General features: G+C 46.0%; 1 protein-coding gene across 2 annotated transcripts in view; it reads right to left on the bottom strand.

Moving 5' to 3' along the window:
* Positions 1-15,526, bottom strand: part of DNAJB6 (DnaJ heat shock protein family (Hsp40) member B6) — a 57,204-nt gene that overhangs the window by 22,820 nt on the left and 18,858 nt on the right. For both annotated transcript variants that reach the window (XM_061199003.1, XM_061199004.1), the window contains exons 3-6: positions 14,140-14,249; positions 12,168-12,227; positions 11,233-11,343; positions 424-555 (exon numbers count right to left, since the gene is read on the bottom strand). In XM_061199003.1, coding sequence (XP_061054986.1) covers positions 424-555; positions 11,233-11,343; positions 12,168-12,227; positions 14,140-14,249 — 413 coding nt within the window. The remainder of the gene's footprint in view (positions 1-423; positions 556-11,232; positions 11,344-12,167; positions 12,228-14,139; positions 14,250-15,526) is intronic.

Here is a 15,526-nt window from a genome sequence, read left to right as displayed (position 1 = left end):
GGTTGCATCAGGCCGTGTGCATGTGACTGCAGCTGGTGGACGGCCTCTACGTCAACAGCTAAGCTCCATGCGGCAGGGCGAACACAAGTGACCACACCTCACCTGGGGACTCAGCTTGGCTCTGGTCACACACAGACCTCATTAAAGCCCCACCTCCTGACCCCATCAACCTGAACTCTCCTAAGATACTGGAATTTTTTTTAACTGCTGAGGTTAGATAAAAAAAGGATTTAGTGAGATTGTCTAAGTGGGTTATTTCACAGTTATTTATCTCAAAACACCCTACTCCTTCTAACCAGCAATTTCATTAAATGCTGGCCGCCTTTAACAGTTAAGATCAGAAGTAGGTTTTCAAGTATAACATTCTTGGGAAGATTAGGGAAAAAATGTAGGTTACTAAGCACAGATTTGTTTAGTTAGTACCTGTATCAAAAGAAGAAAATCCCCCTCCAAAAGAGGGAAATCCACTGAAAGCGGAGAAAAACGACCCCGTGCCTCGGTTCCGGCTTCCGCGGGGGCCCCTTCGATTCCCAAAGAAGTCCTCAAATGGGTCTTCTAAAAACAAACAAAAGTGCTTTGTGAAATCTTGATTCAATTTTGCTTTTTCACAGGAGAGCTTCAATAAGGGTTAATGCCTTATGATACACTGTTCCATTAGGAACAAAAAACTTACCAAGAAATTACAACAATGTAGCCTAACAACAGAGCAGCCAAAAGTCCATCTAACCAGCAGTTTCATTTACTTGTCTAATGCAACTAAAGCTAGAATACATCAGGGATTTAAAACAAACCAAAAAAACACAACACTATATATACATATAACACTCACAGTCATTAATCTGCACTACAGACTTGGACAGAGAGCTGTTTTAACACAGCTTTTTACTGAAAGTTCTGGTAGACGCTGTCCCAGCTGACACCATTTAAAAGGTTAGGATGATTTCACACCTAAGTAGTCGTACTGCATGGAGTCTGGGTTGCCTTCTCCAAAGTCATTCAGGAATAGAAACAAAAATGGATTCTTCTAACGCACCGAGAATGCTGTAGCAAAGTGAGGCAAAATTTAACAGCTGGTGATTCTGGGCCAAGTGCTAAGGAATCCCTTTTACTTTTCTGTAAGCCTGACATCTCAAAAAAATTTTAGAAAGGATTAGCTGAAGTCAAATCTGAATAAATGTTAATTGACAGACACTACATTATACTTTAATAGAAAATTACTAACGTGAATAGGCATCATATTACTACCGGAGATACCAAAATGCTCCTGAAAATAAAAATAAGATTAGCCTTGACAGTTTAGGGGCTTTTTTTGGTTATTATCATCAATCAGTGAGCACCTACTGAAAACATGAATTATACAAACTTTTTAAAAAATTCACTGGGCTTTCCTGGTGGCGCAGTGGTTGAGAGTCTGCCTGCCGGTGCAGGGGACATGGGTTCGAGCCCTGGTCTGGGAAGATCCCACATGCCGCGGAGCAACTGGACCCGTGAGCCACAACTACTGAGACTGCGCGTCTGGAGCCTGTGCTCCGCAACAAGAGAGGCCGCGATGGTGAGAGGCCCGCGCACCACGATGAAGAGTGGCCCCCGCTTGCCGCAACTGGAGAAAGCCCTCACACAGAAACGAAGACCCAAGCAGCTAAAAATAAATAAATAAATTTATTAACAAAAAAAAAAAGCGTCCATTAAGAATGATAGCTAATTTTAAATTAAAAAAAAAAAAAAGAAAAAAAAAGAAATAAAAACAAGGACTCCTGATGGATGAGTAAGCTAGAAATGCATGTCGGGGAAAGAGAAAAGCAACCCATGACACACAAACTACAGAATCAGCACGGCATATTTTTAACACAAGGCAAGAGTGACCAAAGCAGGAAGTTAATGCATTTGAGTAGTAAAATGAAAAGAAAATAAAAGTAAATAGAAACGTTAACACACAGTGAGCACGAAACCAAGTAGAAATTCAGATTCATGGTGCACTCATGCTTACAGACAAACGTGACCTGAGCAGCGTACCACACCCCCAGGGTAACTGGCAGTGACCTGAAAGGATGTGCGAGAGGTTACGTGCGCTGTTGGTCACAGACCCCGAGGAATGACCAAGGGCCAGGCAAGGCCAAGGCAGCTTAAGGAACGCTCAGAATGGGGGCGAGGAAAGGGGTGGCAAAACGACATGGCCGCACGCGCCTAGAGCCCGCGCTCTGCAACAAGAGCAGCCCCCGCTCGCCGCAGCTACAGAAAGCCTGCACTCAGCAACGAAGACCCAACACGGCCAAAAATAAATAAAATTTTTTTAAAAAGCAAGAAAAAAAAAACCTACAAGCCCTCTCTCAAATAAGCGAGCTATGCAAAGTACACGAAAACAGGCCTGAAGAAGCAAACATTTAGAAAACCTGGTCACTGGTGGCCTGTTGAGAGATCTAGAAAGAAGGAAGTGCTAGAGGGAGGAGGAGTGAACATGTCCGCACAGAGAGCAGGTCCACCGCCCCAAAGGGGACCCGAGCCCCAGGCAGTACTGGGCAAGGGCTGCTGCTGTGAACAAGAAAGCCCCAGGGCCTGCTGGTCTTGGCTTAATTCCCACTTCCACAGTAAACGCCACCGTTTTCAAACACAATTTTAAGAAATTCATTTACCAGCTACCTTGTGAACAGGGCTTACAGTCCCATTATTACCATATTTAGTAGAAGTGTAAGTAGAAAAATGAACCATAAACTTTATCTAGAGCTGGAGACATTTTGTAAATTTCTTCAGAGACTTTATCCTGTTCAAATAAAATACAAGCATTCTATTTACTAAGTCACCTTTTACCTTATTATCATGGCCTACACACCTGCAGTGACACATTCTCTATAGATCCGATCTACAAGACGGCAGATAATTAACATTCTTATGTTACAACCACCCACATTAAGACACAGAAACATAATGTAACAAGTACAGTTTAAACCCACAGCGCAGTAATTTTCTCTTTCAAGAAGTAGCCGTTAAGAATCTACAGGACCAGCTTTAGATTTTCACTATCCATATACGAATTCCTAAACGATGTGTTGTTCTGCATGCTCTAAAATTTTATTTTACACTGAATCATGTTGTTTGTGTCCTTCTGCAATGTTCCTTTTATTACTGCTGTAACAATTAGTTATGTTACAATTTAAGGTTCATACAGTAACAAAATCTTTAAAGGCTGTTCACAGGGCTTTTGAGACCAACTTAAACCAGTGTCCATGTGATACCACCACTAAACAAACGGTTTTAATTTGTTTACATGAAGCTAAATTAAGCCTTTCATAATTATAAAATCACCTTCTTCAGAAGCTACTTCAAAAGATGGTTGAGTAAGTATATTGTAAGAATAAGGCCAGCTAGCTTTTCAATTACATTTTCTTGTACTTTTGTATTCTTTTATTTTAAACATCTTTTATCTTGCATATTTTTCTATTATACAGCCTAAATATGACTTTCTACAATTCAAGCAGTCACCGAATTTTAACGTGTAATTTCAGATATTACAGTTAACCCTAAAAATGAAAAGTCTCATTTGTAATAGTCATGGTGACACCAAAAAACACATTAAAAAAAAAACCGTCATGATTATAGCAATGTGTTGTTAACAGGTGCCACTGTGAGATCAGGCAAATCCTTATTAAGAGCTTCCCATCGCTGGCTGCTGCTGGTTTGGGGAGTATGGATCATGAGCTTTTACGATCTTCAGCCCCCCAAGCTAAATACAATTTTTAAAGACCCTTCAATCCAGCAATTCAATTCTACTTCAGGGAAATCAACTCATCAAACATGGAAATAACTTACTATACTAAAGGAGTCCAAAGCATTTATAGTGAAAACTGAAACTTACCTAATTTTCCAAAAGAGTAAATGAATGGAGAGCATGTTAAATGCAAGTATTTGAATGGTCATCAAGTTTACGCTTTAGAAAAAGGCAGAAGAGAACATATATATATATACACATCCCAACTATAATATCTGAAAAATGTTGACAGTGGACTTTCAATTGGTGGTAAGACAAAGGTTGATTCCCCCCTCCCTCCTTTTATCTCATTTACGTTGTCCAATTTCTTATGTTGAGTCTGTGTTATATTATTATTTTTGAGGTTAAAAGGGGCAAATACTGCATTTACTTTAGAAATAAGTTTTAATAAGACATGTCAACATAACCAAATATTCTACCAAGTACTTTTTTACTTTCACTCCCCCAGGGATACAGAACCACACAGCCAGCCGAGGTGCCTGATGGGCAAAGGGAATATGGACCAGGTGGAAGGAGGAGGTAGTTACAAACAGCAGCTACGACCACAGGCCCTGTTACAGAAACAAGGGCTGGAACTGCCGGGTGTATTTCCTCCTAATTTTGTTATGAATACTTTGTGCATACATGTTATTCATAAATACTAAGCACAACTTTGTTTTCTTGCCTCTTTTACCCCCTTATCACATCACATCACATCACATCAAGTGCAGGCTTTGTATCACAGTGTTTCAGCTACAGGGCATCAAGGAGAAAGGTAAGTTCAAGGACCTGACCTCCTACTTGGGAGAAAGGTTAGTGCATTCTCGATTACATGCAGGACAGCCATCGCATTAGGCACGATTATGATCTTGCTATTGTCTCTATTTGGAGATTAAGCATGGTTCAAGGAGATAACGAGTGTGGGTGCCGAGCTGGGAAGGAGTGGACAGCTTCTGTGTGTCAACCTGAAGGGGCCACAGCACCCAGCTATTGGGGGCGTCTCCAAGGGTGTTCTCGGGTGAGATGACCACTCAGTGAGCAGAGCAGACTGGCCTCCCCAAGGTGGGCGGGCCCCATCCCATCAGCCAAAGGGCTGTCTAGACCAAAAGGCCAACCCCCACCCCTCTAAACACAAGAGAATTCTCCTGCCTGATGGCTTCTGAACCGGAACACTGATGGCACTTCTAGCCTGATGGAGTCAAACTGGGGCATCAGGCTCTGAAGATTTTGAAAGTGTCCATCTTCATAATCAAATGAGCCAATTCCTTATACTAAATTTCTTCAGAGAGAGATATAGAGATACACACCCTGCTGGATCTGTCTCTCTGGACAACCTAATAAAAGACTTTCTAAATTCTGTATCCTTGGTCATTTTAGAAGGGTTTTTAGCCAGGTCTTTATCCTGTAACAATGCTGTGCTGTGAGATACAAACATTACAGGAAACAGGCACCTGCCCATTCTATGATTTAACTCTTTCTTTTCAGTGTCTTAGGCATCCTGGATCAAACACACCTCTACAACTTGGTAAGATCCTGCTCTTCTCTCAGAAGTACTAAACGCAGTCTCTGAAGGTGATATTTGCAAAACACTAAACTGACCAACACCCTAAGTAACGATGTCAAACTTACGACAAAAAATACACTGCACTGAATGCTGTGAAAAAATTAAGCGCAAAACGGAACAAACGTTTACACGCATACATACACAGAGGAAGACTTAAGGAAAAAGCTAAGTGCAAAGACATTTAGAGCCATGCATTTCCTTAAATTTTACCAAAATTCAGTATTTGATAGAACAGTAACCACACAACAGTTGGCTGAAACCAACTCAAGCCGAACACTGAAGTCCACACCAAACGCCAACAGAAGCAAAGCCAAGTGCCATGATTATGAGCACTCCTCCTTCTGTCCTGAAGGAAACATTTCAGTGAACACAAACCCCAAGCAAGGGAGAGGCCTGCACTGGTGACTTAGGGCAGCCGCCGGTCCCTTCCTACGGCCACACGCCATCAAGTTCCCAGGCACACACAGAAAACCGCACAAAAAAGGAAAACACCATAAACTCGAAAAAGCATCCTGGGCATTTCAAACAAAGGAAAATCACACTGTACTACAGTTTCAAAGCTCAACTACAGCAACCCTTAGGAAAGGGGAAACACTTGCAATTCAAAGGCCAAGGGGAGCAGACAGATTTCAACGTGATAATATCCCAGCTAATCCCAACACCACAAACAAAAACCAAAACACTCCTTTCACGACAACTCCAAGTTTTAAGATGTTTTTTTCTCACATATTCAGAAGTAGAAAATAACATATTTGAAAAGAATCTGAAACAGAAACGGGAACAAATCAGAAACACAGCCATAGCGTGATACAAGATTGGAACCCTGGGGAGGATGGGTTTGGGACACCTCTCCGTGGCTGAATCGGCATCTGGTGGTGCCTGGCACTAAACAGTAAGCAGACAATATATGCCAAATGAACATCACACTTTCAACTCTGCATACAACTATTTTGTTACAAAATGCAATTTCTAGTTACATCACAGGTCTGGTAGGAGCACTGTATTTTCTAATGATTACAAAACTCTGTCCAAGCCAAGGATCCCAAATACACACACTGGACCCAAATCGTCCTATTTCAGACGCCAGCAGAGGTCTGGGGCTCCCTGAGACTCTCTGTCCCTCACAGAAGGAGTCTGTGAGGGTCAACGTGTGGCCCGTCTCGCCAGGGTCCCTTCTCTCTCTTGGTGCCACCCGTCCCCTCACAAACCACTAGGGAGCCACCCACCCAGCACTCTGCCCTCGCCCTGCACCTGAGGCCGGGGGAGCACCACTCCAGGAGGAAGGGAAGGTGATCAAGCCCTACACGGACTTGGGGAGCTCTGCCCTGGGTGGCGCCGGGAGCTCCATTAAAACCCTCAAAACCAACTTGTGGCAGGTGCTGGCTTCCCCGGGGGAGATGATCCGAACCTCACGGCTGCTGCTCTCGTGGCCCAGAAAACCACCGAGCATGACCCTTTCAGGAAACCCTTTCCCCTCCCGCTGGGGCTGGGCTGGGGTGAGGTCTGGATCAGAGGAACACGAGGCCCACCAGCACGGCACCCGCCCTTGCCCAGCTATCTTCAAACGCCTGCTCCCCGTTCCAATTGTAGACTTCCCAAACACGGACAGAGCCACCCTCCGGTCCTCCTGGCCTCCTGGCCACAGCACCCCTCCCCCAGCGTGGGGGCCCAGGGGCTCAACAGGGGCTTCGTAGTCATTTTAAGTCTCGTGGAAAGTGTTTTTCTTTTAACTCCTTTAGCAGGAAACTTCACACGCTGTCTGGTGTGAACCTGAAACCTTACTCCTTGCCGCCTTTCCAATTCCTCGCGTGCAGGTCTGTGCAGGCGGAGCCTGGGCCCACGGGGACGGGGGCACGCTGGTCGCCGGGTCTCAGGCCCACCCGGGGGGGGTCACCACCCGGGCCCTGCCTCTCCCAAGGGCCTCTCCCACCGCGCCGCAGGCTACGCTCTCCCACGTCCGGCTTCTCTCGGCGTGTCTAACTTCAAAGGCTTCCCCTTTCAAAATGTGCTGCTCCTAAACCGCAGAACAAGTCTTCACGCGTTATAGGGTGAATGCGGCCCCCATCGATGCGGCCTTCCTAACCCCCAGGCCAGTGACCGTGACCTCATGTGGGAAGTAGGGCCTCTGCAGACGATCCAGTTACAAGGAGCTCTCTCGGGTGGCCCTGATGCCATGTCACTAGTGTCCCTATAAAAAGGGACATTTGGACACGCAGAGGGAACACGATGTGAAGACACAGAAAGAACCATCTGAGGCCACAAGAAGCTGGAAGAGGCCTGGGGAGGGACACTGCCAGGCCGCACCCTGTCTCAGGCTCCAACCTCGGGGTCTGCTGTTCCCGCCGCTTGGACACTAGCACAGGCGCTGCCTCCGGCTGTGACACGGCTTCCCCGTGGAGGGTGGCCTGCAGGGCGTCCCAGGCCCCTGTGCATCTCCACTCACCTCCACAACGGCCGCGGGGAGCTGCCCAAGGACCATCAGGCACTAGCAGCAGGAAGTCTTTATTCCAGACACACCGTGGGCAGAGAGTCAGCGCCCTGCTCACCGCACAGCCCGCCGGGGCAGGAGCGGGGCCTCGAGCTCGGGCCCACGTCCTCACACCCCTCGAGCCCCCGGGGGCCCGTCCTCACGGGAGGTGGCCTCCGGGCCCTTGCTGGGGAGCTCGCCCCCGCCCCGCCCGGCCGGGCTCGCCGTCGCTAAAGGGCTCGAGCTCCTCGCTGCCCTCCTGCACCACCTCCTCCTCAGGCGCCAGCTGCTCGCGGGCCGCCTCCCCGACCCTGGAGGAGGACGATACGACCGGCTCTCGACCCCCTCTCGACCCCCCACGCCTGGCCGCGCCCCTCCCTCCGCAGCCCCGCCTGCCTGCGCTGCACCCACGCCCCCTCCTCTCCCCTCCTCGGCCGGCTGCCCATGCAGGACCCGAGCCCGCGCGGAGGGGACACGAGCGAAGTGAACTCACTCTCGCTCTCGGGAAGAGGCTTGCAGTTTCAGAGCTTGGTTTTGGCTATCCAACCAGACGGTGCAAGTCAGGAGAAATGTCTCCCGGACAGCATTTCCTGCTAGGCCTGTAATGGTCAAAGCTTTTCTATCTTAGAACATCATTCTACCGAGTAACAGCATCCTTCAATAATAAACAAATGAAGGGATCATCCTAATTCACATTAGTATAATCCCTACTCATTAATTTTTTCCAATGAACATGCTCCTTAGACTAGTTTTGTGCGTGTTCTACATTCGGCAAAGTCAGCCTTGAAAGGTCGGCCTGCATCCTCCACTGCAGAGCCAGTCTTCAGCGTCTTAGCAATGGTTTCCCCTCCCTCTCTGGGAAGGCGTCTGTCAAGGAGGCTTGCGTCTATCTGCAGGCCTGCAGGCCCACGTCCTCTTCCCACCACATAACACTCCTTGCAGCATGGCCGTCTGTGCAGCACCCCTCAGGCCTCAAACCTTCCCACCAGCTCTGGTTCTTCAAGTCTCCTCCCCTTTCATCTGGGGAGTCTGAAGTCAGAGGGTTTTATACTCTGATAAACGCAAAGCGAAGCTCAGAATGTCTTTTAACAAGTTTTGAGGTACTCTTTTTGGTTTTTTTGGAAAACGGGAGCGGAAAAAAGTTGGTCGTGTGAAAAATTAAGATGAAAAAATAACACACTACTATAAATGGACGTTATAACCGGGTTGATTTGGATACTGAGAAACATCAACTAAATCACTGCCAAAGCAGAAAACCCCCAACCCTACGTTCACTCAGATCTGCACTGAACATACCGCCATCGGGCCGCACTGTCACTTCATACATGCAGTAGCCGTGGCACAGATTCTCTTCCTGTGTGCAAACCCTGAGAGCCTGAAGATGGAAGTCACCTAGAACACCTACAAGAATGGACTGGACAAGTTATCACTGCCACACTAATCATGAGAAACATATGGGAAATGCCTAGTGCTAAAACGTGAGCAACGCAGTACCTCAAACAGAGGGCCTCAGAGTCTAGATCTACAGGAAGACTAGGTCTCTCCTAAACTGGACTCTGAATCCAACGGAAGAAATTTCCACCGTACGTCCTGCAATCTGTAACTCTTCTAAGTGAATTACAGATGCACGTAAAGATTTCTTTATATACACAAACCTCAATTTAGAAGACGTGGAAGTCAGTACTCATAATGGGTAAGAACCACATGTTACTTAACTCATCCACATCTGATTATCATCTCTATCCCTTCTTTACTCTAGAAAGAGCGGCTCAAGGAAAATATTTTTTAATGAGAAAGCTTGGCCTGTCAGATTTCTTTCCCAAGGAAAACAAAACCTGGCTACTGTTCAAGCACTAAGGGACTCTTCCCTTGAGAAGCCCTGTAAGTGATGAAGAAGCATGTATGAGCCGCCGGCCACAGCCCTGGCGAGGGCAGCCTGCTCTGCCTTCTCTGCCACCCCCCTCACAGCTCAAGGTGGCAGAGACCGGGCCAATTTCACCCAGCACCTGCCCTGCTCCCCCAAAATAACACATCTGGAGCTCGCTAAAGGTTGTAATGAGACACAAGGTAATTTTAAGACAGGAAAGATTAAAACTGTTTGTGTTTTTCTTACAGTAAGATATCTTACCAATATAAGGGAAAATTAATAAAGAACATACTTATATTTCATATTATATTTATAGGGAGCCTTCCCAATACATATTTCTGCTTATGGTAGCAGCAATTAATGCAAAAAATAAAGTCTTCAAAAAAGACATAGTCTCCTCCCCCATCCCACTGGAACACTCCCGTTTAGCTTTTGTTGTTATACTTGTCCGTGAAAACGCTAATATACACTAGTATACATACACACCTTTCCTCCATAAGCTACTTTCTTAAAAAGTAAAACCATACAATAGTAAAAAATAAGGAAACGCAGAAACTAACACATCGTTGTAAAGCAATTATACTCCAATAAAGATGTTAAAATAAATAAATAAGGACAGTCTCTCTGAATCCCCATCTGAAATAAACTGAAGGACTGCGCCATGTAAAAGGCCCACCACCTACCAGACACGGTAGCGCCTTACTCCTCTTCATGCCTGCATGGGCAGGGTCCACTGGTGCCCCTGTGTTAGCTGTAGACAGAACTGCTGTTCTTGTCTCCCTCCTGAGGGGCTGCAGGTGGCGTTCAGTCTTCTCAACCAGGCTCCAGGCAGTGAAGGGGGCAAACACAGGGTATGTCTCCCCCTCCAGGAGCCGAAGACAACAGTGGCCTCAGCAGCACACGCTGAATAAACCCTGACCTCTCGAGCCGCCCAGCACACTGGACGTTCCTGACACCAGACCCTAACATGAGTTCCCGACGCTCTGCCTCTAGTCGGGCACCAGGACCAAGAGGTGCAGCGGATGGGAAACCCTCTCCTACAATGCAACAGCAGCGAGAGCAGCACAGTCTCCTTTGGCAAAGCTATTCTCTCAAAGATGAACATCTGTGATGCCTTGCTCTAGAGGTGTCCTTTCTTTCCAAAAACTGCAAACTCAATAGTCCTAACACCACAATTAGAAAAACAAAAACAAGTTTATAGATCAAATTGTCTTCTGAACAACATCTGCCTCGATGCTTAGTGTTTTTAACCAGACTATTACACGGCAAATTCACATAGAATGCATTGTCCGACCAGGAACAGCATTTCTGAGCCCCCAGTGTCCACATCCTTCCCACTGCAGAGGTAGTTCATCAGAGGCAAACACAGCCAAGGAAATGAGTACATTAAAGCCTTTATTATGTAAACACGCAAGGTGTAAATTCAGAAAAATCTTCTGAAGGGAGAAGGAAAAGGGGTTTAGTTAAACTCCTGCACTGCTCAGACAGCAAGTTTAAGACAAGCTACAACTGTGATTAAACAGAACAGGTATGTCTGTCTTCGTGAGTCACGGACACGTTATGTAACCAACGACCCAGAATGATGAACTTACCGAAGAAGTCGAATGAAAATGGGTCCCTTCCACCAAAAAATTCCCTGAAGACATCATCTGGGTTTCGGAATGTGAAGCCAAACCCACACGCACTGTCGAAATGACTTCCACCTACAGAAGCAAGCACAGTTCTCGGTTATGGATTCCTGCTCGCAGCTGACACACAATCACTTGTCTACAGAACATTATATTTCAATATAAATCATGATCTAAAAAAGGAAAATGTTTCATAAACCTGGGGCTCTCTCAAGCCCTACCGAGATCAAAACCACCTGAGCCCAGAGCTGGGAAATGTGCTTGGACGTCAGCGTTCCTGAGCTGCACACAGCACCCGAGGACTTTCTCACCATCTCTAAACGTGTCATCAGCACACAATATTACACTATTTTTATTCTTTGTTGTGAAACTTCATGTAAGCCAAGCACATAAACATTCACTCATACGTGTGTACGGTCGGTTTGGAGCGTGAATGTCCAAATGCCCACTGTGGAGCCGGCAGGACAGCAGATCACTGCAGGAACTTTTCATCAAAAATACACACGTCTAGGTCTCACCACCAGAGGCAGTTACTTTGGTGGTTATTTAGTTTTTCGAAAGAATCTGTTTTTTTAAACCCTAAGGATATTTTGACACATCAGGTACTGCTCTCACGGTACAAACTCATGAAGTGAGGTTTTACAGTATTTCCTATCTACAAAATGTACACCAATATACACTTCCTAGTATAACGAAGAGATTTTCAATAGGCTTTTTCCGTGTTATCAATTTCTCCTTCCTTCCCCCATCCAGCCCACCCTCCAGACTGCATCCGTATTTACTGAAACGTGAGTGTCCAAGAGAAATCACACACTGAACCCCCGTAAGACCCTTTGCCATCAGACCACCTCCTCTTGTCACTATAAGGCCAAGAGAAAGACCAACATGTACACACATACCTCCACCACCACTGTTTAATCCTTCTTTGCCGTATTTGTCATAGATGTCCCGTTTTTTAGCTATAAATTTAAAAAGACAAGTCAGTAAAGACCAAGTTGTTCTTTTCCCTCAAAATTCAATAAAGTGTTTCCAAAGTTGTAAACCAAAGACCCGCTGTGGTTCTCAATTTCCACGATCAGTTTTAAAGAGCTAGGCCTCCCTCACTAGAGGTGAAAAGGCGAAAAAGGGAACATCTAAGTGCTTCTCTCCCTTAAAAACAACTCGAAACGTTTTTAAGTACTGTCAAGTTTAAAACATTTATTTCACTCTACTGCTCACCGCGCCCATGCATACTACATCAAAACCCCAACAGAAAGTTGCAAAACGATTCCAACCCTAGACATGTACCTTCTTACTACAAAGTCCAACTGGGGGATAAGATCTGTGGCACAAAGAGAAACAGGACAGGGTCTTGGTGAGGGCAGAAAGGAGATGAACTAAATAACAGCCAGAGTAAGAGCCAACCCAAAGCCTACAGCTTAATCACCCTGGTTTAAGGCAAGAGCCCACCCAAGCCTTGATGATGGTCTACTATCCCTGGTCATCTTATCATTTATGTTCTAGAATAAAAACAACTACGATGCAGCCCTGCTCACACATATAGGTTCTTTTGATACACGATGTGTGTTCCCCTAAAATCTCATGTTCTACAAAATCGTGTGGTAAAATAACAGAGGTTTATGGGGGAAACAAGTGTAGAAGCAAACCATTTACAGCCAGTTTTTGGTAATCAGAGACTTGTAAGAACAGTAACTGTGTATCTGTGAAGGTAACTCCTGGGATTGAAGGCTGAGTAAGAGAATGTGAAAAATACACTCCCCTTCACCAAAAAAACAAAAACAAAAAAAGAGCATTTTTATGGGAGTTGAAAGGTTCTCTTTCTACCAAAAATCAAGCTTGACTTTAGTCCTCCATTTTTCTCATGCTCCTGGTCCGTGAAATCCACAAATCTGGGCGTGCTGGACCAGCACACACACACCAGGACGATGACGACGATAACAAGGACAAAAAGTCACTTGTGAAATAGGACGACTAGGCCTTCCTTCAAAATAAAGGCGGAGGGGCTGTTAAGACCTAAGCAAGATGGTCCCGCGTTAACACGGGTGTCAACACGGGTGACGGTCACATGGAGCTGGTTCTAAAACCAGAACTCTCTTTTAACAGTGAACCTGGCCACATGTAGTGACACTTGAAGCAAAGGGTCCACTCCCTGTGGTCGGTGAGTCCGCCTCTCATCTTTTACATGTCTCCGCCTCGACTCATACCAGGCCCTCCAGTACCGCTTCCTGGCAAGGTGGCGTCAGCAGTTCTCCAGTTTTCTCACAAAGTTCCACAGTCTTCTCCCTACCACACGGCCCACACACAACGGTTCTCTTACCAAGAACCCGGGGAATCTATCTGGCTGACAGCTACCTTCCGCATGACCCCTGAAACGAAGCCAGCAGATCTGACTTTCAGTTCCATTCACTACCTAAGCTCTAGACCTGGGGAGGGAAACCTACCAGCTGCAAAGTCTGAACCTCAGCTGTACGCGCGATGCCGGATTTCCTGACACGCAGGAGATCCTTCCAAGCAGAAACCAGCACATTCACACAGGGTGTTCAGTAGGGCAACGGGGATAAGAGGTCACGACACCAACTGCACAGCTGGCCTCCAGCGCACCCCCAGTGAGCCAGACAGATTCCCGCGACCTGACCTTCCCATCAGTCCCCAGACCAGGGGTCAGGACTGCTTTAAAAGAGCCACCCCAGGAGAAGTCTGGAGGCCAAGGTGCCTCACAGCACTCACAGCTAACCTACCGAGTGGCTGCCAGGAACAGGAATGTCAAATCTGCACAAGAAAAACCTCCTTCTCATTGTCCCAAACCTCACTCAGCCATCCCTCCGTCTGCAGGCCCTGGGGAGGGCACAGCCCCCATGCTGGGCTACTCACCATCTGATAACACCTCATATGCCTCAGCTACTTGTTTGAATTTTCTCTCCGCTTCTTCTTTATTCTCAGGATTTTTATCTGGATGCCACTTCAGTGCCAGTTTCCTATATCTTAAAAGGAGTAAAAGGGTACTGATCAATCCAATGTCCAGAAAGCCAGTGGGTTTTGAAACATAATTAAGCAAAAAAATGACAGCTGCAAACTAGTGAGATTAACCTTAGTTTCTGTTGTAACATCTCCCTTTCTGCCAGAATGAAAAAAAAGAAAACATTCCGAAATCGACAGCATAACACAAACCCACCTCTAGAGATAAAAAAATGTTTTTAAAATGTGTGAGGACCAAAGTATGGGCAGCGTGCACTAATGGTGCTAAGGGTGAGAAAATGGAGCACGTGCAAAGGCCTTGCTCCCTGAGAGAAAAGAGCCAACGTGACTGTCCCTATTCCTATGTCCCCATCGCCTGACTAGCCCATTACTTTCGCATCAGTGGGCGAAGGTGGGCCACTGGCTACAGCACAGTGGAATATTCCAGCATCTTTCACAACTTGAGGTTTGAATTCAAGATTCACTTAAAGATTCCATGACCAAGGTCGGTCTGCTCCATGGTTCCAATTAACAAGTACATGCTTTCCAAAAAACAAAAAAAAAATCCTCTTTTCTAATTAGCTACACGTAAGCAGTGTACATTTCAAAGGGGAGGCGGGGGGGACGTGAGACGGGGAGAGGGCGTGCTCCTTAAAAATCTATGACTAGAATACGAACCTGCAGTCCTTCTAACGCTTGGCGAGTTATTAATGTAAGGCTGCTGTGGTTCAATTTAATTTCAGCATTTTAATCAAAAACAGCTTAACTTATTAAAATCGGATTAAAGCTGGAATCTAATGATAAAACAGTACTTTATCATTAAATCACTGTGGACCTAACCATGCAGCAGCAGACCAAAACCCCTCAAGTGCTACAAACCCTCCATTTAAAAAACGACAAACCATACAAACGGCTAAAGAGAGAAAGAACTGGTTTGCACTAGCATGCTTGTGTGAAAGTGAAGAAATGTATGCGCATCCAGGACAAGGTTCAATTATCTATGCCTTGTGAAAGACTGCTAGGTTTCTTTAGATTCAAGGTATAACACAGTGAGTTAAGGGGTACCATGCGTTCGCCTCTCCACTCCACTGCTTTAGTCACCCGGAGACGCCGTGCTCTAATCGTGTCTGGCACAATACAGGCATGATTTTCCATCAGTTAGTACAAGTACTGTGCACATATTACGTTTATTTAAGAACAGTACAATTACTTCCAACTGTACCAAGCTGTTCTTGCTTGTAACTGTGAGCAAGTGGGAGAAACCCCACAGCCCACTGGTGACACAGCTCTAAGGTACGTCCTT

This window comes from Eubalaena glacialis, chromosome 8, assembly GCF_028564815.1.
Source record: "Eubalaena glacialis isolate mEubGla1 chromosome 8, mEubGla1.1.hap2.+ XY, whole genome shotgun sequence".
NCBI lineage: Eukaryota > Metazoa > Chordata > Mammalia > Artiodactyla > Balaenidae > Eubalaena > Eubalaena glacialis.
This window is presented reverse-complemented; position numbering and strand designations above follow the sequence as displayed.